At 41.7% G+C, this 25,941-nt stretch overlaps 1 protein-coding gene across 3 annotated transcripts in view; it reads right to left on the reverse strand.

Moving 5' to 3' along the window:
* Window positions 1-1,128: 1,128 nt before the first annotated feature.
* The window catches only part of scai (suppressor of cancer cell invasion), a 38,522-nt gene continuing 13,709 nt past the window's right edge, over window positions 1,129-25,941 (reverse strand). For all 3 annotated transcript variants that reach the window (XM_046067158.1, XM_046067157.1, XM_046067156.1), the window contains 11 exons: window positions 23,567-23,665; window positions 23,118-23,270; window positions 19,014-19,115; window positions 18,456-18,557; window positions 17,299-17,377; window positions 16,633-16,732; window positions 16,165-16,246; window positions 13,986-14,058; window positions 13,373-13,546; window positions 12,718-12,818; window positions 1,129-7,183 (listed from right to left, as the gene is read on the reverse strand). In XM_046067158.1, the coding sequence (XP_045923114.1) occupies window positions 7,037-7,183; window positions 12,718-12,818; window positions 13,373-13,546; window positions 13,986-14,058; window positions 16,165-16,246; window positions 16,633-16,732; window positions 17,299-17,377; window positions 18,456-18,557; window positions 19,014-19,115; window positions 23,118-23,270; window positions 23,567-23,665 (1,212 nt within the window). In that variant the 3' untranslated portion in view covers window positions 1,129-7,036. The remainder of the gene's footprint in view (window positions 7,184-12,717; window positions 12,819-13,372; window positions 13,547-13,985; window positions 14,059-16,164; window positions 16,247-16,632; window positions 16,733-17,298; window positions 17,378-18,455; window positions 18,558-19,013; window positions 19,116-23,117; window positions 23,271-23,566; window positions 23,666-25,941) is intronic.

Consider the following 25,941-nt stretch of genomic DNA (forward strand, 5'->3'; position numbering starts at 1 on the left):
TCTAACGTTCCTTAGCAACACTCAACTCAACAAGCTGGGGTGGTAACAAAGATACTCAGTGTGTCAAGATACTTCCCCTTTCTTTGTACGCGTATCGTTAAATAGAGAAATGCACCGAACGGTAACCAAATCTGCTGTTTTAGTTGGCTTCATTATAACTGCATATTTGTTTGAGAATACTTATTAAAACACGCTCGCTAACAACTGAAACCTAAACTTTAGGCTGTATTAGGCCTTTGCACTTAGATCCCCGAGTGACTAATTTCGTGTAGTGCTGTAGTACCCTAACGTGGCCACTGGATGGTAGTAAAGAACCACATGTTCTCATTGGAGATTGTAGTTCCTCGCTGTGACACCTGGAGGGCTGTGAGTGCTCTATGATTTCATACCATTCATGTTCAACTCCACCAGTGTCATTTAATTACAAAACAGTCTAGTGAAAAGGGTCACCTGGTTTGAGTCCATGTATCATGTCATATCAGTGGAGTCAAATGTTCTTAATCTCTCTATGTCACTCGTTACTTTATAAGAAATTTTTATTTTCTCTCTTGTTTCCAGTGTAGCCCAGCATTGTATGGACACAATCCTGGATCATGACAAATTATCTGATGAAGCAGATTTACGCTGTGTCATTTTGGGTGGGTTAAAAGAAAGTGAAGTCACAGTTCAAAAATAGCTTTGACCCTCTATGGCTTAGACTTAGAAGAAATAACATATCGACCATTTCTTCTTCTTCATCTATGGTCACAACTACAGGCGCTGCTGTAACATTACAGATGTTGTATCCATAACTTGGACAGAATGCGCTTGAGAGCCATTATTGTTTACATATGCTGAATTTACATTTTGGGGGTCAATATAATCATAAATAAAGAGTTCACAAAATAAAAAAACTTTGAGTACACTAGTTGTCTATTTACCTGTTAAGTACAATAAGTCAGGCAGCAGTCCAAACCATGACAGATACTACTCAAAAATCTTCTTTATACAGTATTCTGAAAGACTTATTTTCCAAAACACTGCATCATTGATCCATGCTCTATGCTTCTTACACACGATGAACTAAAGGCAACAACGCAGAGAATTGAACATCCTCCCCAGTCCTTCAATAAAGACACTTACTGGTCCTTTTATGAAGCCACATTTTCTTTTTCTTTATTGGCTCCCTCTGGCAACACAGAAAAACCCCTCTGATACAGTCACAGATCTCAATCATTGAAAGTACACTAGTCTTTGGCACGTTCTATTCTAAACAAACATGCTGCTTACAGTGCATTTTCTTAAACTGAAATTTTGAAAATACATTTGACAGTTTGACACCGACTGAAAATCACAACAAGCAAGTCACACATGTTGCTATAAAGGAAGGCTGCACCCATCTTTTGAACATTCGGACACACGTATAAAAAGGTAGAAATGACCCCTGCATATCTGGGGGAGAAAACAGGATTGATCAGTCGGCAGTTATTTGCAATGTGTTCCAAAGAAACGTCCGCATGCTTCTCCATAGATGTGGGTCCATTATATGGAGCAGTGGCTTTTGTGCTTGTGCGTTCATGTGAAAAACAAGTATTTCTTGTGCTCTGGTAGATTCTAATACTGTACTAGTTATGCAGGGTGAACACTGATTTGGTCTCACCAGCGGACGATCTTCTCTGTCAGGTCGGTGTGGGTTTCTCTACTTCTTCTATGCACTTTCTCAATATCAATGTTGGACAAAAGTGCATAGAGCTTGCTTTAGAAAAGAAACCACGACACAACTCAGTAGGATTGTGACAGCAATCCGATCATTACTGATTATGTGTCTCGGCTGAGCCATTTTCTGCTAGGAAACTTCACTAACTGCTGGAAACAACTTGAAAGTTCTCACATCATCTATGTTTCTCTAAGTTTGAACAGGTAAGCATGAGAATAAAAAAAAGATAACTCTAATTTGGGTCCAGGAATGCAAACATAGGTATATTTTAATCTTTTTAGGCTTTTAATCAGAATGAAACTTGTATCACTCAACAGTTTAACTATTTTATTATAACTAAAAGGCAACGACAGCAGAGGCAGAGGAAAGCCTTGTGCTGCTTGAGTGGGATTTTATCTTGGGGTCGTTGATCTTGCATAAGGCTTTATAATCCCATATGACAATAGTTTGTACTCTGTATGATGCTGTAGATCAGCCACCAATCTGAGAGTCGCTTCAAACACACCATCAAAAAGAGAATGTGTGCACAAGTTATTAGCACACATTATCTTGTTTGAAAAAAGGTATCTAGTTAATATCTTGTTCTCACAAAAGAACATTTTGTTTGCACAAGTTAATATCGTGTTGATATCTCATTACTATCTCACAAATTAATATCCTTGTTTATACAAGTTACGTTGTTTATACAAATAAATATCTTGTTTATAGAAATTACCTGGTAAGTAAAGTTTGTATCTTGTTTGCACAAATTAATACCTTCTTAATATCTTGTCTAAATGGTATTGTTTCCACCCGTGCACACAAGATTTATCGCTAAGAATTTGTGCTAAAAAGAGTTGATCAGCTTCCAGGACTCTGGTGGCCCTGTAACAATACTCTTGACACTTAGCAAATTATGTGAAGCAGGAAATGCCGTTTTCATCATGCACAATCAATGTATGCTATTACACCATGCCCCACATGCTGCTGGGTAGCTGAAGTGGAATTGGAAACATGAAATAAAAATAAATATTCACACACACTCATACAATGCATAATCCTGGTTAATCTGTGCAGGAGCACAAGCTAATTCAAATTTGTATCTGAGCTAATGATCGCACTGATGCTACATAATGAAATAATTGGTTGTGTTCATGGTCCTCTTTTAAAATATGAAGCACAGACGACATCACTACAGCAAACGGTCATAACAGAAGCTAACGTTATCTCGTTTATTTGTTTCTTTTTATAGTTATAATTATGATCAGTCACTTCACTGTTTGGGGTTATTTTCCATTAAATAATGCTTTTTGTGCCATTAGGCCACAATATTTTCTGTTTTCATGGGTTTTGAGTTCAGGGAACACACCATACAATAACATGTTATAAACATATAAACATGAACATACAAACTTGTCAACATGCAATATTTGACAATTTAAACAAATACATTTCTTCACTTCTTCTATCCTGACTGATGTCCATACATGTCAAAGGTTTTTTTTTTGTTTTGTTTTTTTAGTTGTTGATATTCCTTTGCAAAGTAAAAAAAAAAAATCATGAATGGCATTGCAATCCCCACCGACAGCATAGTTTTAGAGCACCACTGGCTATAAAACAAGGATTTCAAATTCTTTCAAACATGTTATTGCTGCCTTTTCAACACTTTTCAGAAACATGTTTCACACATTTCAGGCGGAAGCCGTTTAAAAAAGTGTGAGCAGATGAAAAGTTCCTGTAGGAAAATGTTTGAAATCACTGACTCACACGTTTATTCTTTGTAAAAAAAGAAGGTCACTGGTGTGACGGGCTGGCATGAAGAACAATCACACAGAAGTTTTCTCTTTTTTCCCCTAAAGCACAACACACAAGATCATAACAAGTTCACACTTCATAAAGTGCAAGCCTACAATATCTTAATCGTCATTACTGTCAACACAACGGAACATGGAGGTTGATATTACAATGAAAACGGAAAGAAAATGTATAAACAGCTCATTTTCCCAGACAAATGGAAAATGGAGAAGACAGCGGTAGTGTTCCTCTGCCTCTCTTCAAGTCCTTGAAAGTTGGAATGTAATATTTTTAGAAAAATGGCCAAAGAACAAACTGGCCTCGTGAACATTTCGCTCCTCCTTCATTTCAACTTCATATTTCATTACACATTTTATAGACTTACTAAATACTGAACACACACATCTGTGCCAAAACATCCTTTTACATGATATGTACACACTCAAATAATGTCAATAAATATAATAACGGCTAAAAATAGTTTTCATTTGTGTCAATTCAAAAATCTTAATTCCTACAAGCCGTCTTGGCTACTTCCTGCATTAATGTTTATTTGAACATTTTGGTCAAAGCCAGTTCACGGTTTTCAGCATCACTACAATAGCCTGTGCAGTGTCTCCCCCTGCCAGGGCCACCTGGTAAACACTGGGGCTTTTCATACCTGCCTTCAGCTTGTTTCTACGTTGGGGAATGTTAAGATGTGGAGCATTATTCAAAACATATAATTCGGTCCAAAAATTATTATTTTGCTTTTAGCTATTCTAAGACCCTTTTCCCATTTCAATGATAAGGGTGGTGATATTATATATTTTTAAATTATCCACAAATCCTGTGAAAAGTCCCAATCCAAACTGAATTATCTACTAACTGTGTATTAAAGTCCTGTGTGTGTGTGTATCACAGCCTGAAATATCTTCTTCCTCTGAGCCATAGAGCTCCATTGTCAAACTATTAACACCCATCAGGGAGCCTCACTGCTGCACTGGGTCACATGTTCCTTCATCACCATGAACACACACTGTAGATTATTCTGACTCAGTCCCACATACACCGTCCTGCTGCCCCAAATACTCACTAGAGCACCACATGTAGACTTGTTTGATAAAAACTACAGTGAGCGGCTGTTACAGGAAATTACGGAGCCTTTAAAAAAAAACAAAAAAAAACTATACATTGTTTTTAAAGATTAGTGTCTTCAGTGGAAGATGGACTAACACACTGTCGCTTTTGGTCTTTGGTCTTATAATAATACCAATAAAAAAACAACGACAACCTTATCCTTTACACTAGTGAAAACTTAATGGCAATCTGCCAATTAGATTATGAGACATCTTGTGTGCAATCTAACAATTTGGCCTAGGAATGCCACTAAAGGTCAAAGGAGGTCATAAGTATTAGAACAGAATAGAATCAGAATAGTAAGGTCATTACTATTCATAGTCTGGGAACCATGCACAACATCATATATTGTTTAAATGTTATATAAACACCATTGTTTGTGTATGTTGATAGTGGAAATTCTTCTGGTGTTCCCATGACCACTGAAGTCAACAAGCACACCTTTTCTCCACCGACTAGGTCTCTGGGCTCCTAATTCTGGTATCAGCTGAGACTGCATGGGGGATTTCATTCTGGCACCAGTCGGGCAGACTGATGTCTAATGAAATGCTACTTTCTACTGCTGGGCAAAACTGAAATAGAAATGATATCTGAAGTGACTGAAAAAGTACTTAGACTATGTCTCCTGAAGTGCTAGCTAGGACAGCGCTCATGCTATCCTAAAAATTAAGATCAAATCATCTGTAATCTGACAGATCTTTGATTTTTTGGGTGTTGGGTGAAAGTGGACAGAAACAACGGCGAGACAGAGAGATGAATGATGATAAAGGTCCTGGGCCATCATGATTGAATGCGATGCGCCTTAGCATAACTGTGCCTCAGTCACAAGAACAGGTGGCTACCTGGTTTAAGGCCAGTAACAGGATCAGTTTGGACATGATACTTCCTGTGGTCTATAATCAAGGTCTTGCTTGCAAGCAGTAACCACCATGACTGATGATGCTGGAAAGCATTAAGCTGCATTTCCTCTATTAACCACTAGATGATGGCCTAAAAAGTCTCTGACTGTCTGAAGCGGACAGTATGACCATCCGTTCTGTTGAAGCAAACAGCTACGGACGGCTGGCTTTTCACTTTGCCTCCAACTGCGGCCGTTCATAACACTTAATGCCTTCTCACATGGTTGGATGACACGTCATACAAACTAGGTCTTTGAAAGCATAACCTGGACCTCACTAGGGATAGGTAGGTAAGACAAGTCCGGAAAGTAGTTTACAAAGAAGCAAACCAATGATATTCCAATGAGGCTGTACAGGTAGGCAGGTCACATGAGGCCATGACCATTAAGGTTACTGATGTGTCAGTTAAGCAATAAATGGAATGCTGAATGTTGTTGGTGAAAAAAAACAATAGTATGCATACCACGTTACCTTTTCACAAAGTCAACTCCTCCAATTTCAACCTAGATTGTCTTCATTTGTTGGGTCAACTATAAATCTACAGGCCCATGCAACACATGCACTGGCTCAATTTACTTCCCTACCCCATGCCATTTTAAAATCTACAAACCATTTTATAACTCTAAAAGATGGAGGCCATTCTTTGTGGATATAAGAACAAAATGGACGCATTCCTTTGCCTTTGCATGCAAGTATAGCCCAGTGAGATGAGGAAGGAATAAAGGTAACTTTCAAAGCGCATAAGCCTGAAACAATGAATGATTAAAGGTATTAAAAGGACTGCTGATTAATGACATGAAGGGGTGTGATGTCTTTAACTAATGAGGGCCGACAACACGCAACAGAACCTCATGCACCTCAGCCTGCTACAAGTTCAACTGTTTGGAAAATATAAAAATCTAGACCAAGAACAACATTTTTGGTGAAATCTTTCAAATTCTAACCTAGTGTGTGAATAATGTGCTAACATCATAGTTGTTTTTAATATTTACTCATGTTTTGTTTAGCACTGTGTTCTCGCTCTGTACCGCCCTGCTCTGCCTTGGTACAGACAGATAAAGTCACACCAGGACTTTTCTCTATCATTTAGGCTTACAAACCTTCGCTAATGAAACAATGATACATTTTATAAAAAAAAAAACAAATCAAACACTAAATCAAGCCGGCCAACTTCTTTACAATTATCTGACATGAGGAATAACGTCAGAGGCTGCGGTTTGGATGGGGAATGGTGAGTTGAAAAGTTATTTGCAGTGTCTCTCTCGCCCGTTTACTCTTATGTGATGCTTATTTTTACGAAGCAAGCCGCCGAGACTCATAATGGGGAATTTACACTGTATTAAATTCTCTGGCTTATCTATGTAAACATTTTAATGTTGCACTACATCTGCATCCACAAGTAACAGTTAAATGCAGGACATGAATATGTGTGTGTGCTGAATCAGTTAATTCATTACCTGTAAAAGAAAAATAAAACAAAGACAACGGTGAGGGCTCTGGCAGTGGAGTCTGTATATACATGTATGCCATTTCGCCCTGTGCGAAGATGTTAGTAGGCTTCCAGTGAATCCTCCCAAAATAGGCTCTGCACGTCGAGCATGGTCGCCAGCTCCAAAATCTGCTTCTGTAGAAGGCTGCTCTCCACCGTGTCCTGTTTGGGGAGCTCAGGGTACGACTCTGGGAAACTCCGGGACTCCTGCAACACAAACACTTCTGACTCCCACAAATATCACAACAAGCATGCTGTGAAGGAATACAGTGAACTAACAGAAAAGGTTTTTCTGTGATTGCTAGCTGCCATGAACTGTTTAGTGTTTCACTGTGGGTGGAGGTCTCTACTAAAACCACCTTGGAAACATCCACATTTTAAGCCAGTTACATTTATAAATGCATCATTTTCTTTCTGTTTCAACCCTCCGTCCAGACTACAACAGAGTTTTCTCACCTAAAAACAGACCTTCTGTCTCACAAATACTACCTGTTGGTCAGCAGTCATACCCAAGCTGCTGCTCTGCAGTGACAAAATCATTTTCTTATAATTGTGACATGATCAGCATACATCCAGGTTAATGACAATAGCTCTGCTGTGTATTCAGCTTTACTGAAATTTAAAATGGGCAGCCACTGTCTCTGACTGGAGAGCTTAGGTCAGTTTTTTTGAAAATGTTTACTTACTTACCTAGTTTACCCTGTACCCAATGAAACTCCAAACCAGTGTTTTAAAATGCATACTCTGGAAACAGTTTTAGTAGGGCTCTGATCTGAGGCGAGAAAAACGCCATTTTAGTTTGGATGGAGGGCTGAATCAGAGAAGACAAGTTTACAAATATATCTACTCACTGTACACCAAGCAGAACACATTAGATGAGACTGTACATAAGACATTTATGCCAATATATTAACACACTTGCCTGATGTGTTTGTAGTTGCACTACAAACAATACAAACCGCTCTGTTACTGTAGAGAAAATAAAATGTAGGGGTTGAACAATACACTCACCTTATTTCTGCATTTCTTAGTAAGGTATGTAACATACAGATAAGTGACTTCCACACACTGCAGTGCATGGTACAAAAAAGCAATTACTATCCCGTCATGCTCTGTGGCAGGTATAAAAATGCTGAGCATGCCCAGTTGATTCCGATTTTGTATCAGGATGGCAAGAGCAAAAGATCTAAGTGATCTAACTCCTAACCTCTATTATCTTGTATTGATTGCACTTTTTGTTAACTCTTACTTCCTTCCCTAGGTATTAACCCCATTGATGTGATATGTACTATGAGCTCTTACTAGTATTTATTGCTGCTAGTATGTATTGTCAGTTGTAGATCAGTATTTGATGCTCTGTTGATGCTTGTATGTTGTTCCTCAAATGTAAGTTGCTTTGGATAAAAGAGATGATAAAATGAGTAAATGTAAATTTAAATGGATGGCAGGAGCTTCAGTCACAAAGACGGCTCAGCTGGTCTGTGTCTCACCAGGAACAGTGACTTAAGTGAAATCTGCATTTAGATCTCTGGGAAAGACGTCAGTAAATATGCTCGGACATTGAGGTCAGCAGTGGTTGCGGTGCATAAACCCCTCATTACAAAGATGAATGCACACTGGAGAGTTCAGTGGTGCAAAAACCATCAGCACTGGTCTACAGATTCATCCTTCACCATATCCTCCACCCTGTAGTGGGGGGCTCTGGTGGATCTGTTATACTGTGGGGGGCATTTTGTTGGCATGGTCTGGCTCCAGTTCAAGGGTCACAGGCAAGTCAATACAAAGTTGTTCCTTTAACCTATGATGAAACATTTCTATCCTAATGGGAGTGGTCTTTTAGCAGATCCACAGGGCACCAGCAGAGGCTGGCTCTGGGGACGTGGAACGTCACCTCTCTGTGGGGGAAGGAGTCGGAATTTGTTCGGGAGATGGAGCGCTACCAGTTAGATCTGGTGGGGCTGACCTCCACACAGTCTCTGTTCTAGAACCGTACTCCTTGATAGGGGATGGACACTATTCTTCTCTGGAGTTGCTCAAGGTGTGAGGTGCCAGGAGGGTGTGGGGATACTCACAAGTCCCCGGCTGAGCGCCGCTACATTGGAGTTTACTCCGGTGAACGAGAGGGTCGCCTCCCTACGCCTTCGGGTAGTGGTGGGGGGTAACTGACTGTTGTTTGTGCATATGCACCAAATAGCAGTTTAGAGTACTCTGCCTTCTTGGAGACCTTGAATGGAGTTCTGTACGGGGCTCCAGTAGGGGACTCCATAGTTCTGCTAGGAGAGTTCAACGCGCATGTGAGCAATGATGGAGATACCTGGAAAGGCGTGATCGGGAGGAACGGCCGCCCTGATCTGAACCTGAGTGGGTGTTTGTTGTTAGACTTCTGTGCTAGTCATGGATTGTCTATAACGAACACCTTGCTTGTTCAAGCATAAGGATGCTCATAAGTGTACATGGTACCAGAGCACCCTAGGCCAAAGATCGATGATCGATTTTGTTATCGCTTCATCTGATTTGAGGCTGTATGTTTCGGACACTCAGGTGAAGAGAGGGGCGGAGCTGTCAACTGATCACCATCTGGTTGTGAGTTGGGTCAGGGGGTGGGGGGTGGGGGGGGAGACTCTGGACAGACCTGGTAAGCCCAAACGGATAGTGCAGGTGAACTGGAAACGTCTGGAGGAGGCCACTGTCCATGAGATCTGCAACTCAAACCTCCGGCGGAGCTTTTCTGGCATCACTGTGGAGGTTGGGGACATTGAACACAAGTAGGCAATGTTCAAAGCCTCTATTGCTGAAGCTGCAGCGGAAGGCTGTGGTCTCAAGTACCTCAAGGGGCGGTAACCCTCGAACACTGTGGTGGACAACGGTGGTCAGGGAAGCTGTCCGACTGAAGAAGGAGGCCTTCCGGGATTTGTTGTCTCGGAGGACTCCGGAGGCGGTTGCAAGATGCAAAGCAGCGGGTGTGTGGCAGATGCAAAGCAGCGGGTGTGGGAGAAGTTCGGAGAAGACATGGAGAAGGACTTTCGGAGAACTGTCCGCCATCTCAGGAGGGGGAAGCGGGGAACCGTCCAAGCTGTGTACAGTAAGGATGGGACCCTGCTGACCACAACTGGGGAGGTCATTGGGCGGTGGAAGGAACACTTTGAGGAACTCCTAAATCCGACTGACTCTAGTAGAGGCAGAGCTGGAGGCTGATGGGGGGTTTCCCTTCAATTTCCCTGGAGGAAGTCACTGAGGTAGTCAAACATGCTAAATGCTAAAAGCTTTGGGTGTGGAGGGGCTGTCTTGGATGACACGTCTCTTTAACATTGCGTGGAAGTCCGGTACAGTGCCCAAGGAGTGGCAGACTGGGGTGGTGGTTCCCCTGTTCAAAAAGGGGACCAGAGAGTGTGTGCCAATTACAGGGGTATCACACTTCTCAGCCTTCCAGGTAAAGTCTACTCCAGGGTGCTGGAACAGAGGGTTCGGCCGATAGTTGAACCTCAGATTGAAGAGGAACAATGCGGTTTTTGTCCCGGTCGTGGAACAACTGACCAGCTCTTTACTCTCACAAGGATCCTGGAGTGGGCTTGGGAGTATGCCCATCCATTCGACATGTGCTTTGTGGATCTGGAGAAGGCGTATGACCGGGTCCCCCGGGAGATACTGTGGGAGGTGCTGTGGGAGTATGGGTTGAAGGGGGCCCTTCTCAGGGCTATCCAATCCCTGTACATCCAAAGCGAGAGCTGTGTCCAAGTACTCGGCAGTAAGTCGGACTCTTTCCAGGTGAGGGTTGGCCTTCGTCAGGGCTGCGCTTTGTCACCAATCCTGTTTGTGATATTCATGGACAGGATATTGAGGCGTAGTCGTGGCGAGGAGGGGCTGCGGTTTGGTGGGCTTGGGATCTCGTCACTGCTATTTGTGGATGATGCGGTCCTGAGGGTATCATCGGTCCGTGACCTTCAGCTCTCACTGGATCTGTTCGCAGCAGAGTGCGAAGCGGTTGGGATGAGGATTAGCACCTCTAAATCTGTGGCCATGGTTCTCAGCAGGAAACCGGTGGAGTGCCAACTCCAGGTAGGGAATGAGTCCTTACCCCAAGTGAAGAAGTTCAAGTACCTTGGGGTCTTGTTCACGAGTGAGGGGAGACTGGAGTAGGAGATTGGCCCGAGAATCGGAGCAGCAGGGGCGGTATTGCACTCGCTTTACTGCACCGTTGTGACGAAAAGAGAGCTGAGGCGTAAGGCAAAGCTCTTGATCTACCGGTCAATTTTTGTTCCTACCCTCACCTATGGTCATGAAGGCTGGGTCATGACCGAAAGAACGAGATTGCGGGTACAAGCGGCCGAAATGGGTTTCCTCAGGCGGGTGGCTGGTGTCTCCCTTAGAGATGAAGCTCAGCCATCCGCGGGGAGCTCAGAGTAGAGCCGCTGCTCCTTTGCGTTGAAAGGAGCCAGTTGAGGTGGTTTGGGCAACTGGTAAGGATGCCTCCTGGACGCCTCCCAAGGGAGGTGTTCCAGGCACGTCCAGCTGGGAGGAGGCCTCGGGGAAGACCCAGGACTAGGTGGAGAGATTATATCTCCACACTGGCCTGGGAATGCCTCGGGATCCCCCATTCAGAGCCGATTAATGTGGCACGGGAAAGAGAAGTTTGGGGTCCCCTGCTGGAGCTGCTGCCTCCGCGACCCGATCCCGGATAAGCGGATGAAGATGGATGGATGTTTCTGTATTTTCTCACATCAAACAGCTGCATTCAAAATTCTGAAGTAGGATAAATACCATTTCTTTTTTAAAATCACATCCCTTCAGCTTGGGAGTGTGATCCGAGGTCAGAGTGAAGGATTGGACGAGTTGTGGAAGGAGAACACAGAGGCAGGAGTAATCTTCACCCGGTGTATTTTTTTCAAACAGGAAGCTCCTCCTACAGAGCAACCAAAGTTGGCTCATAATCAGTTACAAATGTTACTTAAATGTCTTATGTAAAACAACAAAACTATTTCTAATCATTTTTCTAATTGTGCTAACATAGAAATATTAAAAATACACATTACTGGAGTGGCTTGGTAGCTAAATATTTGCAGCGTATGCTAGTTCGATCTAGCCTTTGTTGCTTGTCATGCCCACTTCCTGTCTGTCCAATAAAGGTGAAGAATTTACCCCCAAAATATCTTTAAAACTCTTGACAGACATTTTGGTTACTTGAAGTTAAATATAGCTAATAAATGAATGTTGAATTGATTGTATTAATGAAGTGAGTGGTTATTTCATAAACAATGTAAATGAAAACAACATGCATAACGAAATGACCAGAAATGACTTCGGTTAGCAGGTTAGTTTTAAAATAACTTAGCCACAGAGGCTACACAATGGAGTAAATAATAGAACTGCAGAAACCAGAATGTGTCTGGCCACCGTGTGGGTTGGCACTGTGATAGACAGCACAGCAGCTTGTAGGTGTTTTACCAGCAGCAACTGTTCTGGTGGACTGTGATGAACTGTGGGACGCACTTAGATATCACTCAACAGAGGCTGTGAAGCAGTATTGCGACAAAGTGTGCATCAAGGTTTGGTAGTCATCAAGTGCATAGTGTGTTTTTCAGAAGGGACACACTTTGCTTTGTGCCTGATGGTGCATGTTAACTGCTCAAAACCACAACACTGGGTACTGGGACCAACCATGTTCTTAACCATACGATGCATTTTTGGCGTTCAAATTCAAACAATGCAACTTCCTTGGGAGAAATGCAGCTGCAGTGACTTACCCGGAAGAGTTTGTGTAGTCTCAGTGCAGCTGAGCAGAACACAAAGCGGATCAGCAGCAGCCGGAGGAACTCGTCACCAAAGAATTGTAAAAAGGCTTGATCTGGGGAGACAGTGAAAAGATTAGTGGATTAATCAATTAATTGCTCAACAGAGTCATTAAATCAAGCTTTCAAAAGTTGAGAATTTCTTTTAACATCATCAGTTGAATGTGTTTTCGTATTAGATTGCTGGTTTGACAAAACAAGCAATTTGAAGATGCCTCCTTAGGCTCTGGGAATTTGTTAGTCCTAAACAATAACCGTTTCTTTTTTAAATATCTTTTGGGCATTTCTGTAACTTTACTATAGAGTTGGAAGTAGAGAGATAACAAGAAATGAAAAGGAGAGAGAGAGATAAGAAATGGTCCCTGGCCAGACATGGTCCAGGGACACTGCAGTTCATGGTTGGTAGCGTTAGTCAGTCACCTATTCTCCTATTTTAGTGAATTAAATAATTCAATTAGTGAAACGGCATTCCTTTTACCATGGCTAATACCGTTTTGACTTGAAAATGAAAAAAAAAACACAAATAAAAACATGTATTGCATGTTCCATGGTCCACTCTAATCTTCACAGCATACTAGCAGACTAGAAAGAACTATGTGAGATACACTACCTATGGTCCGTGATCGAGTTATCATCTGCCCAATGTCACGGTAGACTTTGCGAAGAAATTCTTGAGCCCTCTCCCACAGTCCTCGTCGCACGCTGTTTAAGCCGCACACAGAGGAGAAAGCCAAGAGTGGGCTGTAAAGGAACAGAGTGAAGAGACTCCCACGCTGAGACTGATCTGAACAGGGAAGCAGAGACATGGCACAGGGGACAGGTGAGAACACGAGACATGTCTCTTCATGATCACATAAACACAGCGCCTGGAAACCTTGTGAAAGCAGAAGCCTCAATAACTTCAAAAAAGACAATACATTTTTAAACTAAGACTGACTAATGACTAAGATTTAGGTTAATAAATAAGGATTGATTTTAAATCAATTTTTTCAACTATAATATTAATTTCACAAGTATTTAATTACAATTCAGCAAAACTGACAGCTGAAAACGGTTTTCCCACGTGCAGACCAAAACCAACAATGAATGTTTCCTACTAACCAGAACTGTGTAGTACTGATGTAACAAGTTGTTACTTCTTACTTTTCATGGGATTTGTTGACAGCAGTGAGATAGAGAATATCATCAAACTTAATTGAGCTGAGTTCTACAGTAACACACACCTTGTACACTCTTGGGATATACTGTAGGTGATAGTAGGCACACCAGAGGCTGGCCAAACAGATTTGTGAAATTCTGTTAAACAGAAGACAGAAACAGTCATAAATTACAAGAATATGCATTCACAGTGTGATAATATCATATACTGAACAAAATTATAAACTTTTGTTTTTGCCCCCATTCATCATGAGCTGAACTCAAAGATCTAAGACTTTCTCTATGTACACAAAAGGTGTGTGTGTGGGGGGGGGGGGGGGGGGGGGGGGGGGGGCAGTCTATCTCGTGTGACCACCATTTGGTCTGCGGTTGTGAGGCCGGTTGGATGTACTGCCAAGTTCTCAGACAGCTTATGGTAGAGAATGATGGACATTCCTCCAGTCAGTATGCTAATTCATAGTTTTCAGTCGCGTTGACCAGGAGGGTAAAACAACGGACCAACACACCGCTACTCCCCCGTAGATATGCTGCAAAAGCAGTCAAATTGTATTTGTATCACCTTTAACCTTAAGAAAAAGAAAGACATGAACACAAACTGCAAGTGTTGGGCATATCCTATCCATATAATGTTACAGCATCCACTGCTGCATTTCTACTTTTAAAAACCGCCAGGTCCCTGCCACCGCTCAACTGCGGTATGTTTACTTTTACCTTTTGGGGAATACCATCCAGCATTTCCAACAGTCTTTTTTGCCCTCCAAGGGCATATTACATTTTCCTTGGAATATGACGTCACATGAAAACTATGAATTGCACGCTCCCTCAAAACTTGCGACATCTGTGATGGAACTGCTCATGTTTGAGTGGCCTTTTATTGTGGCCAGCCTAAGGCACACCTGTGCAATCCCCATGCTGTCTGATCAGCATCTTGATATGCCACACCTGTGAGGTGGATGGATTATCTCGGCAAAGGAGAAGTGCTCACTAACAGATTTTGAAAGATTTGTGAACAATATTTGAGAGAAATGGACCTTTTGTGTACAGAGAGAAAGTCTTAGCTCTTTGAGTTCAGCTCATGATGAATGGGGGCAAAAACAAAAGTGTTGAGTTTATAATTTTGTTCAGTATATATACCACATTTTTTTAAAGACAAAGTTAGGGATGGAAACAGGAGGAAGTGAACATCAACTTGAACCCATTTTCTTATTTATTTAGTTTGTAGTGTACCAACAGACGCACAGCCATCACTGGATGATTTTGATACTGAAGACAACTTAAAAAGGAAACAATGATATCTTCGGGAGGTTTTCACACTGAATCTAAAGATGGGTTTCACGTCAGGAACTAGGAGCCTTACCCCAAACCCAATAGGAAGTCAGACAGTTTAAATATAATGTGCAATTTCAGGGGATCTTTTATTTACAGCCTCCATACATTAATTTAAGTCTTTCTAGAGAATTCATTTGATCAACTTTTCACAGGGCAATCTTCCTTCACAATGAAATGTTGTTCAAAGTTTGAGTTTTCGCTGAACAGTGTGTGGTCAAATTTCACCATGAAACAGGAAGTAGCTGTAACTTCAGTGTACACTGTAAAATCTGCCCGGAACTAGACATAAGTGTCCATCTACATGCCAATATTCAGATAGCCATAACACCACCTACTGGCAACAGGACGTTACAGGCCCTATACTCTTAAAAACCTCTCCTAGTAGATCAACTACATACATCTGAAATATTTTCAGCAAGACCTTGATGATACTCAATAATTCAGCTTTTGAGTTTTCATCAAAAGCTGTTGCGGTGGTGACGCATTATTCGCCATGAAAAAGGAAGTATTGTTGTAACTTGAGTGTCCATTGTCCAATCTGCCCCAAATTTCACATGTCCACAAGTGCCCCGGCCTGAAATGTTCACTGGGTGGTGTACACTTGATATACTGGAACATGACGTATCATTAGTGGGTATTCTTTAGCACCACGTGGAGGACGCAGGAAGTGACGTTAACCTCATCTGTGCAGTGTCCAAAACATACAAAAATTCTGAGCCACGCCCGCCTCCAGTTATGACAACGCGGCTGCGGAACTCCACAACATGCAGGAAGGTGCGAGGAGCTGTTCATCAGCCAAACTACAATAACTAAGTTCCTGTTGTTTTTAGAACACCAGCATGCATCTGTCCATTTCACTTCACAGGACTCTCCCTCTGTTGTTGTTTGAAAACATCTGATACACATTTAACATACCTTGTAGGCTGTGCTGTTAGAAGAATCCACAATGACAAAAAGTGGCTTCCGGGTGAAAGGGAATAAGTCCCCTGGATGAAGGCTGCAACATTACAAACAAGTCAAGGTCAGGAAGTTATATTTCTGTCCCAGCAAGGATTCCTTTTTTAGTTATTTCTCAGGTTGCTGGTTATGTATACATGGACAGAGTTTCTAAACTTGTTATTAACAGAGAGAGGGCAGCAGTCAGACATCAGACTGGGTCAGATGGATGCTATTTAATAAGTCACAATAAGCCAAAGTAAAAGACTGGGTTAAGGCTAGCAACTGCCAACTAGGAGGAATTGTTTTTGGTACATTTTTACATAAAAACAACCTTGTTCTGCTCCACATTTAGAAATATTTAAAAATTTCAGCTTTTCCTAAAATGTTAAATGAACATTTTGAAAAATGCTAATAAATACATTAGACAGATTAATCATGCCTCACCAGTGCATTTCTTTCTGGGCCTGATTCCTCTTCTGCACCGTCTCTCCGTTCACCACATCTCGATTTGTATTTGTTAGAACTCCTCCAAAATCATAAGGCCCTACAGGAAGTGTTCAAAGATAAAACTTTAGTTTCTTCAACTTGAAAAGACACGGTAGATTGTGACACATACAGTACTGTGCAAACGTTTAAGCAGGTGTGAAATAATACTGTAGAGTAAGACTGTTTTCAAAAATAGGCATATTACTAGATTATATTATTAGTAAAATCAATATTTGGTGTGACCACCCTTTGCCCTCATCAATACTTCTAGGTACACTTGCACATAGTTTCTGAAGAACTCAGCAGGTAGGTCGTCCCAAACATCTTGAGAACTCCCCACAGTTCTTCTGTGGATTGAGGCAGCCTCAGATGCTTCTCTCTCTTCATGTAATCCCAGACAGACTGGATGATGTTGAGATCAGGGCTCTGTGGGGGCCACACCATCACTTCCAATACTCCTTGTTCTTCTTTACACTCAAAATGTTCTTAATGACTTTGCTCGTACAGCAGTCACACCAAATAAGTATCTGATTTAGATTTTTTAAACAGTTTGGTGTCATGTCCATTTTTCATGAATATTCCATATTATATTTGTGGGGAAAATTTTAATATTTAGCATTTTACCTTCATAATCTGAATTCCCAGTAGGGAAGACCCCAGTAGCTGACAGGTAGACAAGCAGAACGCTGTTGGCAGGCAATTCCTGGAAATTAGAGCAAAAGATAATGTAGCAATAATACAATTGTACAATTAGGTTAGATTAAAGAGGTGGTTTTATGCTCATTTTCAGGTTCAAAATCCCAGGGGTTGTACCAGAACAGGTTTACATGGTTTAATTTTCAATATTTCTTTTGATACTGCACATTGCTGCAGCTCCTCTTTTCACCCTGTGTTGAAGGCTTCGTTTTAGCTATGGAGTGATACATCTTGTCTCTAAATGATCTTTTTTGGGAGTTGCACATGCGCAGTTCCTAGTTAAGGATTACTAGCCAATCAGAAGCAGAGAAGGGCGGGTCAGTGAGAAGCCGGTAAACACGGCTTCGGTTCAGCTGTACATGTTGCCGACCAGCTTGGCAACATGGACTGGAGCAAGAGTTTCAGAGTGGTGAGTTATTAATCTGTAACAAAAGAATCTTTCATCCATAAAGTTTTAACTGAGCTCTGTCTCTACATCACAGTAACAACTTTATGTCCACTGACTGCCTGGAGGGTAGCTAGTGTTTGGAAGGGAGAGGAGAGCTGTGTGCTGCAGCTCACTGTTTTTCTTTGTCTGACTAGCTGCTTGGCGAGCGTTATATGAGGCGCATTTAGCTTTCATCCCTGTGACGTCACAAGGATATAAGGGAAAAGGCTGGACTACAAACGAGCTGTTTTCAGGCAGTTCAGAGCAGTTTTCTGTGGGAGATGGGAACTCACTTTGGACTTTTTCCCTTTGCAAACCTATGACATGCCCAAAAAATTTATATAACTCAATAAAGTAGAGGGGAAAAGCCAAAAAGCACAATACAACCTCTTTAAAATGCTACATGTACTTTAAATGGTGACATGAAATAAATGGGTAGGGGATGCAGAAGAAAACCCATCCATCTCCCCCAGTCAGATGATGCCCCTTGTCCCCAAAAGATGCCACTCCAAAAACAATATTTGGATATTCACATTAATATGGCTAAAGCTGAGAATCTAAATAGCAACATCGTCGTCTTGACGACTTTTCATGTCTAATTATAAACCAGTAACTTAACCTATTTCAGGCTACTTGTATGATTAAAGTGAATACTGACCTTAAAAGAGGCAGACAAGAAAGTAAAAAGCTGGCTGAATGTTGGCTTGTACAGCAAATACTTGTGAGGGTTTTCTCTTTTGGCTGGCTTCTCGTTGGGTTCCTGTGGAGAAATATTTTATAGAATTACTGTATTACATATTTCAGTTTACTTTATGTACAAAATGCAAACTGCTAATGCTAAATCTTCCAGGAAGCGTTTGCGTGTTCTTTGTTCATCACATTTGTCATCTACAAAATTAGCCAGACCCCAGTGGGGAATTATGCAACTCTTGAGGGAGTGATGCATCTCACTTAAAGCATAATTACAGGGTTGCTATTACACGCCACAACTTGGTGACATACACGTCTTTGCTACTGATTGGCCCTGAGAGAGACTGCATCGTTTATGAGACATAACAAGTTTACTGTTGCCGTGGTGGGAACAGTCTGCTTGGAATTTTTAAATACACATACAACTTTCTCATTTAACTGAAGCAAAATAAAAGCACAATGTAAAAACCTTGCACCTTAATTCAACAGAACCACAAGTACGCTATCTATATAACATGAGACTTACCAGCGTTCCTTGTTTCGAGGTCTGTGTGGCCAGGTTTACAGGTTCCCTCTCCAAAGCTTGAAGCATACGGAACATATCGATGGTTAATTCACTGAATTTCACCTAAAAAGTGAAGAAAACAACACTGACATCAACTTACTATTGAGATATTTGTAGAGAATCAGTATTTTAGGCATTGTGGTTTTACAGACGAAAGAATAAGTCAGTTTTTGTTAGGACACAGAAAATTGTTTGTGGACTGACAAAATGAGGGCCTCCAAAGACAAATTACACATGCCATACTGCCAACTGAGCAAAAATTACATTTAAAATCCTCTCTAAATAAGTCTTATAGAGATTTTAGTTTTTGGTCAGTATTATACCCAGCAGAGGGCACTGCAACTACAGGTGGCACTTCCCACAGATGGAGAAGAAGAACATGGAATGGGAGTGCTGAGAGGACAAATAAGTCAGATACCAGATGCAGAGAGGGGTTCGTCCTGGATGTTAGTCAGGTGTTATTTTACTGTTGTAAGTTACAACAATATACATTTGGACACACAACTAGTTACCGCCCAAGTAAGATGAATGTTTTTATAAATCTAATAAAAAAGCTAATCTCAGCGTTTTTGACCTCTTACACCAGGGTTCTCCTTCTGTAAATTAGTAAGGTATTCTGTAAACTGCCTTAAAGGGCACTGTCAAGACAGACTGGTAAACCGTAACATCCAGAATACAGGCGTACTGTACTCTTTCTTCACTTCCATAAACTCCTCAATAAAGGTGAGGAGCCAAAATTGAAGAAGATTCTCGTTCATGTGGCAAGTGCTGCTGTGACACACACACACAGACACACAAAACTGAGGGGGACAAATTCTTGTCCATCTTGGTTATATAGCAGAAACAGGTCCAAACATGTTGTATTACCAGGTCTTCATTAACTCATGTATAAGGCAAATGTGTCACCCAATCCCAAACATATTGTGCGGGGAAGCTGACTTTGCTGGTCCACTTGAATTCTCCATAAAGACTTCAAACTTAAATGTGTTAATAATAAAATAAATACACCTTTTCAAGATTCATAATTATTTTTTCAATATTTATATGAATGAAGATTCTGCTCTGATAGAAGGCCAACGACTAGAAATTGTAGGTCAACACTTTCCCATATTGTTTTGTTAGTGTTGCTGCTAAGAGCAGAGTTAAAATGCAGATCTGTGAGCCAGACAGATAAGAGAGAAGAACATGAAAAGCTGACACTAAAACACTGGCCCCCCTGCAGTTTTTTAAACATTAAAAACTGTCTTATGACACCTGTTCATGGTTTTTGGCTACCTGTTCTGCTCCATTTGTGGGCAAGTTGTATTCACAAAAATAAGCAGACAAAATGGTTACAAAAGCATACTGCAAATAGTTATTTTTATAAGGGGACCTGGAATTTTTTTAAAACATTACTACAACTGTCGACCTTTTTATATACAGTCTATGTTGTCAACGTCATGTCATCATTGAGCTAGTGTAACTGAAATAAAGAGGGATGGTTTGAGAAGAAGTTTGATGCTAAAAGACACCTCACTAAAGCAAAGCAGTCCATGGAAAAGTACCTTGTACAGTTTCTGACCACTAGTGGCACTATGGAACAGAAGTTTTACAAGTGGGTCAGCATTTTGCTTGTGCACATGCATGCCTGTGACATGACACAGTCCTGCCAACGGTTTCTCACTTGTCCACTGACCTACAGGTGGTGTTAACATTCCAAGAAACGCAGCAATGCTTCCACAATTGCAGTGAAGAAGATGACTGCTAGCAAGTAAACAAGAATGTAAACAAAGCTGGTTTTGAAATATGTTTTATGAGGAAGGAAATTAATTCAACACAACACTGTACAGAGAAATGTTGTTTGTCTACTGAGGGGGCATGGTGGCCCTGAAGTTCCTGCGGCGGCTGGAACACAATACATTCAGTGTAGGTGATGGTACACTGACATGGGAGATGAAGATGTACCTGTGGTCACTAGCATTAAAGCACCATTATGTAGTATTTTATCTTAAAGGTGCCGTAGAAATTGTATTTCCCTAGGTTGTGCAGTGCAGTGTGTCTCACAGAAAGTTCTTTTACGGTTATGAAGGAAAGATAAATATTTTCTGTTTTTCTCTCTTATGTCCTCTAGCTGCTCTGCCACAACTCTGTGATTTAAGTTTCTTGATGGACAGATAGCTTTATTTGTTGCTAATGTTATGGATTGCTAACAGCTAGCTGCTAGTTGCTAATAGTAGCTCCTGTTATCAGCTGGCTCTGAACCAGCGGTCCAAACTTCTGTAGTAATGTTAGAGGTGTAAACACAAACACACCCCCAAAGCACCAAACTTCCAGTCTGGGCAGAATCAGCAATAGTGAGCAGCAGCTGCTGACAGTAGTAGTTAGCCGTTAAAGTAACTAGTAACATATAAACTCAGAGGGGAAACAGGACAAGATTATTTCCATCAACTCTGATCCAGTTTCTGTAAAACCACACAACACATCTTTATTCAGTTGTGTTGTGTACAGTAATCAGTAAGGCCACATCTCGCACAGCAGGCCTCGATTCAGCTAGGTGCTGCTAAGTCCCGCCTCTCTTTTGTGCTTGGGGAAACTGGCCAATCAGAAGCAAGTGGGTTTTCAGGGACAGGCGCTAAAACTGAGTGTTCAGACAGAGGGTGAAAAGAGATGCTGAAGCAGTGGACAATGAGAAATATAAGGTGATTATAACATTGAAGAATTTAAATACCCTAAATACAAGTAATGAACCTTAAAATGAGCATTCAACTACACCTTTCAATGAACAGCTTAAAAATTATTTTGATGTACACTGGCTTGTAATAGGTTGCATGGCATCTCTGTAATTGCTACTCTGGGCCTGCTATAGCTCTGTTTAACACTGGAATCCCAGCAGGAACTGTTCGCGAGAACAGTGTAATAACTCTTCAGCAAGCAAGCAATAAAAAGAAGCAAAGAGTATAGAATGTACAATTTAAGTTCTTTGGAGGAAGTTAGCTCAGCATTCTAAGTATGGATATCATGGCAGAGGCTGTGAAGAGACCAAAGAAGGCGTCAAAGGAAGCGAGGAAGAGAAAAAGAGAGAGCGACCGAGCAAGAGACCAGAAAAGAGTAAATATGAGACTGGCTTTTACTCTTTTGTGTGAGCTAAAAGGATGCAGGACAGATGCACAGCTGGCCTTCTTTCTGTTACTAGTCAGTAATAACAGCTGCTTGCTGTGTGTTGTGTTGTTGTGCTTCCTTGATGTTTGGCTGTTAGCAAAGTTGTTGACTCGAGCAAAATCAGCCAGAGGTTTCACAGACAAAGGTTTTAGCCACTAGCTATAAATCTGGAGTTGTTGTTAGCAAACTTACTACCTAACACACTCGGACATCGGTAACGTTACTGTAAGTGCTCTTGCTTCAGTTGCTGTTTAGCTTTGTTGGCTAGCTCGCCACCCAAGTTTCAAGCAACATTTTGCTGCTGCTGGTGGAGAGCTGCAACACAGCCAGCTGAGCCGGCAAAATAAGAGTGCTCAGCAGCCTCTATGGACAGAACGTCAGCTACTGGCAGAGGCAAGTAGACCAAAGAGGACGTTTACGGAGGAAACTAAGGAGAGAAAAAGAGAGTGACCAACCAAGAGGCTGCCCGACATTGGCAAGAGTGTTATGAAATAAAAGGCTGTGGAAAAAACGTCGAGCTGTGCATTTTTTATTGCAACTTATTGACGCCACATACGGTTTTCACATGTGACACATTTAAATTCCAGATGATAAATCTTTGATCAAACAAGTCTTTTTACCCCTGTGGAGAAATCTACACTAACTCTCAGGACAGGTCTTTACTACTTGTCAATTTTGTTTGTACCTCATAGAAAATTCTAAATAGGAAAAAATTTGTAAATGTGACCAAGTTCTCTCAAATAACTCATACCTTAATATTGAATCTGTCTCTATCCTGTGTAAGACAATGTCAGCAAATTTCAGTGGCACTGAAATGTTTGATGTTTGTTTGAGAGTCAACAAGTTTTCTTTAATAAGAATAATCAAAAACTGTGTTGATGTGAATGAGGTGTTAGGAACTGCAAATTAGAATTAGTGGGTTAAAACCTGGTTGTTACAGTTGCCGATGATTAGTGCATCTGCGAGGACGAGCTGCCCAACCACCATGCCTTGTTCCAGTGGAGGCACACTTCCCTCCTGCAGCCGATTGCTGGTGACGACAACAGAATTGTTGTCATTCAGAACCACCACTGGATCTGCCTGTTTTACAAATGGAGAGAAACACTAGTGAACCACAGCTGATGTAATGTACCAGGCTGCAGACAACTCAACAACTTCTTTACTTACCTGGCTGTCAGTCCAGGAAGAAGAAATGTTGTATTAATGTTTTCATTTCAGTAACTTCAACCCTCAGTTTATCTTGTTACAGACCACACATCTATGGGTTTTTATTATCTTTTTATAAGATACATCAAGAACTCAGGCCAATCTAATCAAACACCTTTTTAACATGCATGATGGATAATAAAGTAGACAACATTGAAAAGGCTGGTTACCTCTACAAAAGCTGCCACTTCCTGCAGAACCAGGTTCCATTCCAATTGGTCCTCTGTGTTGAATCGCTGTGTGTAATCTTCGATTTCCTCGGATAACTCCTGCAGGTAGCAGACAGAGATGAAGTTCCAGATGCAGTCAGGCAAATGTACAAATACAGTTTTTATACACTAATGTAAAGGTTTGACTGGACTGCTAGATTTACTATACAAATTTTAAATGTCATGAGGCAGGCTAACTTGCTCCAGTATTCTGAATGGGGAAACTAGAAGCTGTGATCAAGGTTTTGGTTTTGGACACTTGTGACAGCCCATTTCCAAAAGGCTTCCAAAGGGGGCAGGCTTGCCATTGAGAGCAGACACATTTAAGGTTGCATAGATCAAGCATACCCAGCCAGTGTGTTTGTAAAATGTCCGGAGGCAAAGTCTAGTGTTGCCAACTATCCATCTGTCTTTGCATGTGAAGATAGGGTTGAGCATCAAGAACCTGTTCCAAAATTCAGATTCCAAAAGGAATCATTAAGAAATGTAAATTTCGATTCTGCTTATTGGTTTCTAAACAACTTTTACTAACTCTAGTTTCAAAGAAACAGTGTACTGCGAACACTTATCGTGTAACTACCAGGATCTGGCTATCTGTCTGTGCATCCTTTTCAGAATCTGAACCATCTAGTGAATTGGTTGGGGAATAGGGTGGCTGAGGGCTGCATATGGGGGAGCTATACGTTTCCCACTCCTCTCCCCCCGCCTCTACCCTCTCACATCGCCCTTCACGCCGGCCATATCCGATACATTTTCCTATTCTCAAATGTTGCTTCTCTCACCCGCACTTAAGCCCTCATCAATGGGGTTTTGGCACAAGCCACATTTCTTTGCTTTTAAAGAGTCGAAATTAAAAATCCCAAAGAACATATAGCCCTTCTGCCTTCGTCTTGGACCAGCAGTCAGCTAGTCAGAGTGCACATGTTCAGATCTACCGTGGCACAGTTTGGCATGGTGGCAGGCTATGGGGGTTGATGGCATCAGCCCTCCTGGTGGTGAGACTGGGCAGACAGATCTTGAGCATCTTGTGGCCTCTCTCAGAGCCACAATGATTACACTCTCTGTGACCATCTGAGAAATGAGCATTTTTTCCTCACAGAAGGCCTGGAACTTGTCACAGTTCTGACTAGAGAGGTGGTAACCACAGATTTCAGTATGCTTGGTTGGAGTGGTGAATTGGTGACAAGGCTGTAAATGGGGAGTGAAGCAGCCGCGTCAAAAATGTTATTATGTCACTAAAACTATTGGCTGCTTTTTTAATGCTAATGCAAAAACATTTTCTCCCCCATCTCTAGAGTTTACAGTGGTCAGTTACACCTGGAGACAGGCAAACTGACAATTTGGAGTAGATTTGCTGTCTGAGCTAATCCCCTGCACTGCTGAATGGAAATCACATCAGATTTGGCAAAGATGTCCACAGTGGCAGCTGTTTTCCTTTCAGGAACAACGAGACACGCCACCAGCAGTGGATTCATTTGAATGTGTATTAGTGGTGCAGCAGTTCATGATTTTGTCCAGAACTAGTGTAGGATGTTTTTTTATACGACTCTCTTCAGTTCGATAGTCCCTGTGAATCAAATAAGCCTAATACTAATCATTTTTGGGTGTGAGTTCCACCCAGAACGTTTTGCTGCTGGAACGGCTGCTGTTATCCGTTAGCTGAACCATGCTAGTAAGGTTAACCTATGATGCATAGATAATATACTGATTTGAGTCACCAGAGCTGGAGGAGCCTCCTGTAATTTAGATCTATCTTTTGAGAGTATTGTGGCTTCCTAGGAAGTTACAGCTACACTGGACAAAGTGGTGGCAGTGGTACGTTGTTCCTGCTCTGTAAAAGCAGCAGCTTTGGTCGTAGAGGTGTTATTCACCGCACAAGCAGTTGTTCTATGCGTCAATGAATAGACCAGTGCTTAAACCGCACTGATGGCTCTAATGGTCAATTAAAAGCAGCAGTGGGTAGCAATTGAACATGCAATGCAAAACCTCCCATGTCTCTCTGTGCTGCTCGTATCACTCTGCTAAGCCCCTCCCACCAACCTTAACCAGCATTGGGTTCGCTCTCCACAGCAAGAGTCTCACCAAGACCCCAGCCCCTCTAGCTTCTACTCATCTTCTCAAAGATGACTCTGACGCCCAAGGCAGCGTGCCCCAGGCTTCAGAGGCAGCTGCAACAGCGTCTAACAGCAGGATGAGAGGCTGGAACACCACTGGCGATATGAGCGCCATCAAACATAATGAGCCCAAAGTTGGGTGTGTAGCCAGGACGTGTTCACATGTGTTTTGTACTATACACTGTTGGCAAAGGAGGGGCGGGCAGTTCATTGCTGCTGGTT

The sequence above is a fragment of the Micropterus dolomieu genome, linkage group LG13 (assembly GCF_021292245.1).
Source record: "Micropterus dolomieu isolate WLL.071019.BEF.003 ecotype Adirondacks linkage group LG13, ASM2129224v1, whole genome shotgun sequence".
NCBI classification, from domain to species: domain Eukaryota; kingdom Metazoa; phylum Chordata; class Actinopteri; order Centrarchiformes; family Centrarchidae; genus Micropterus; species Micropterus dolomieu.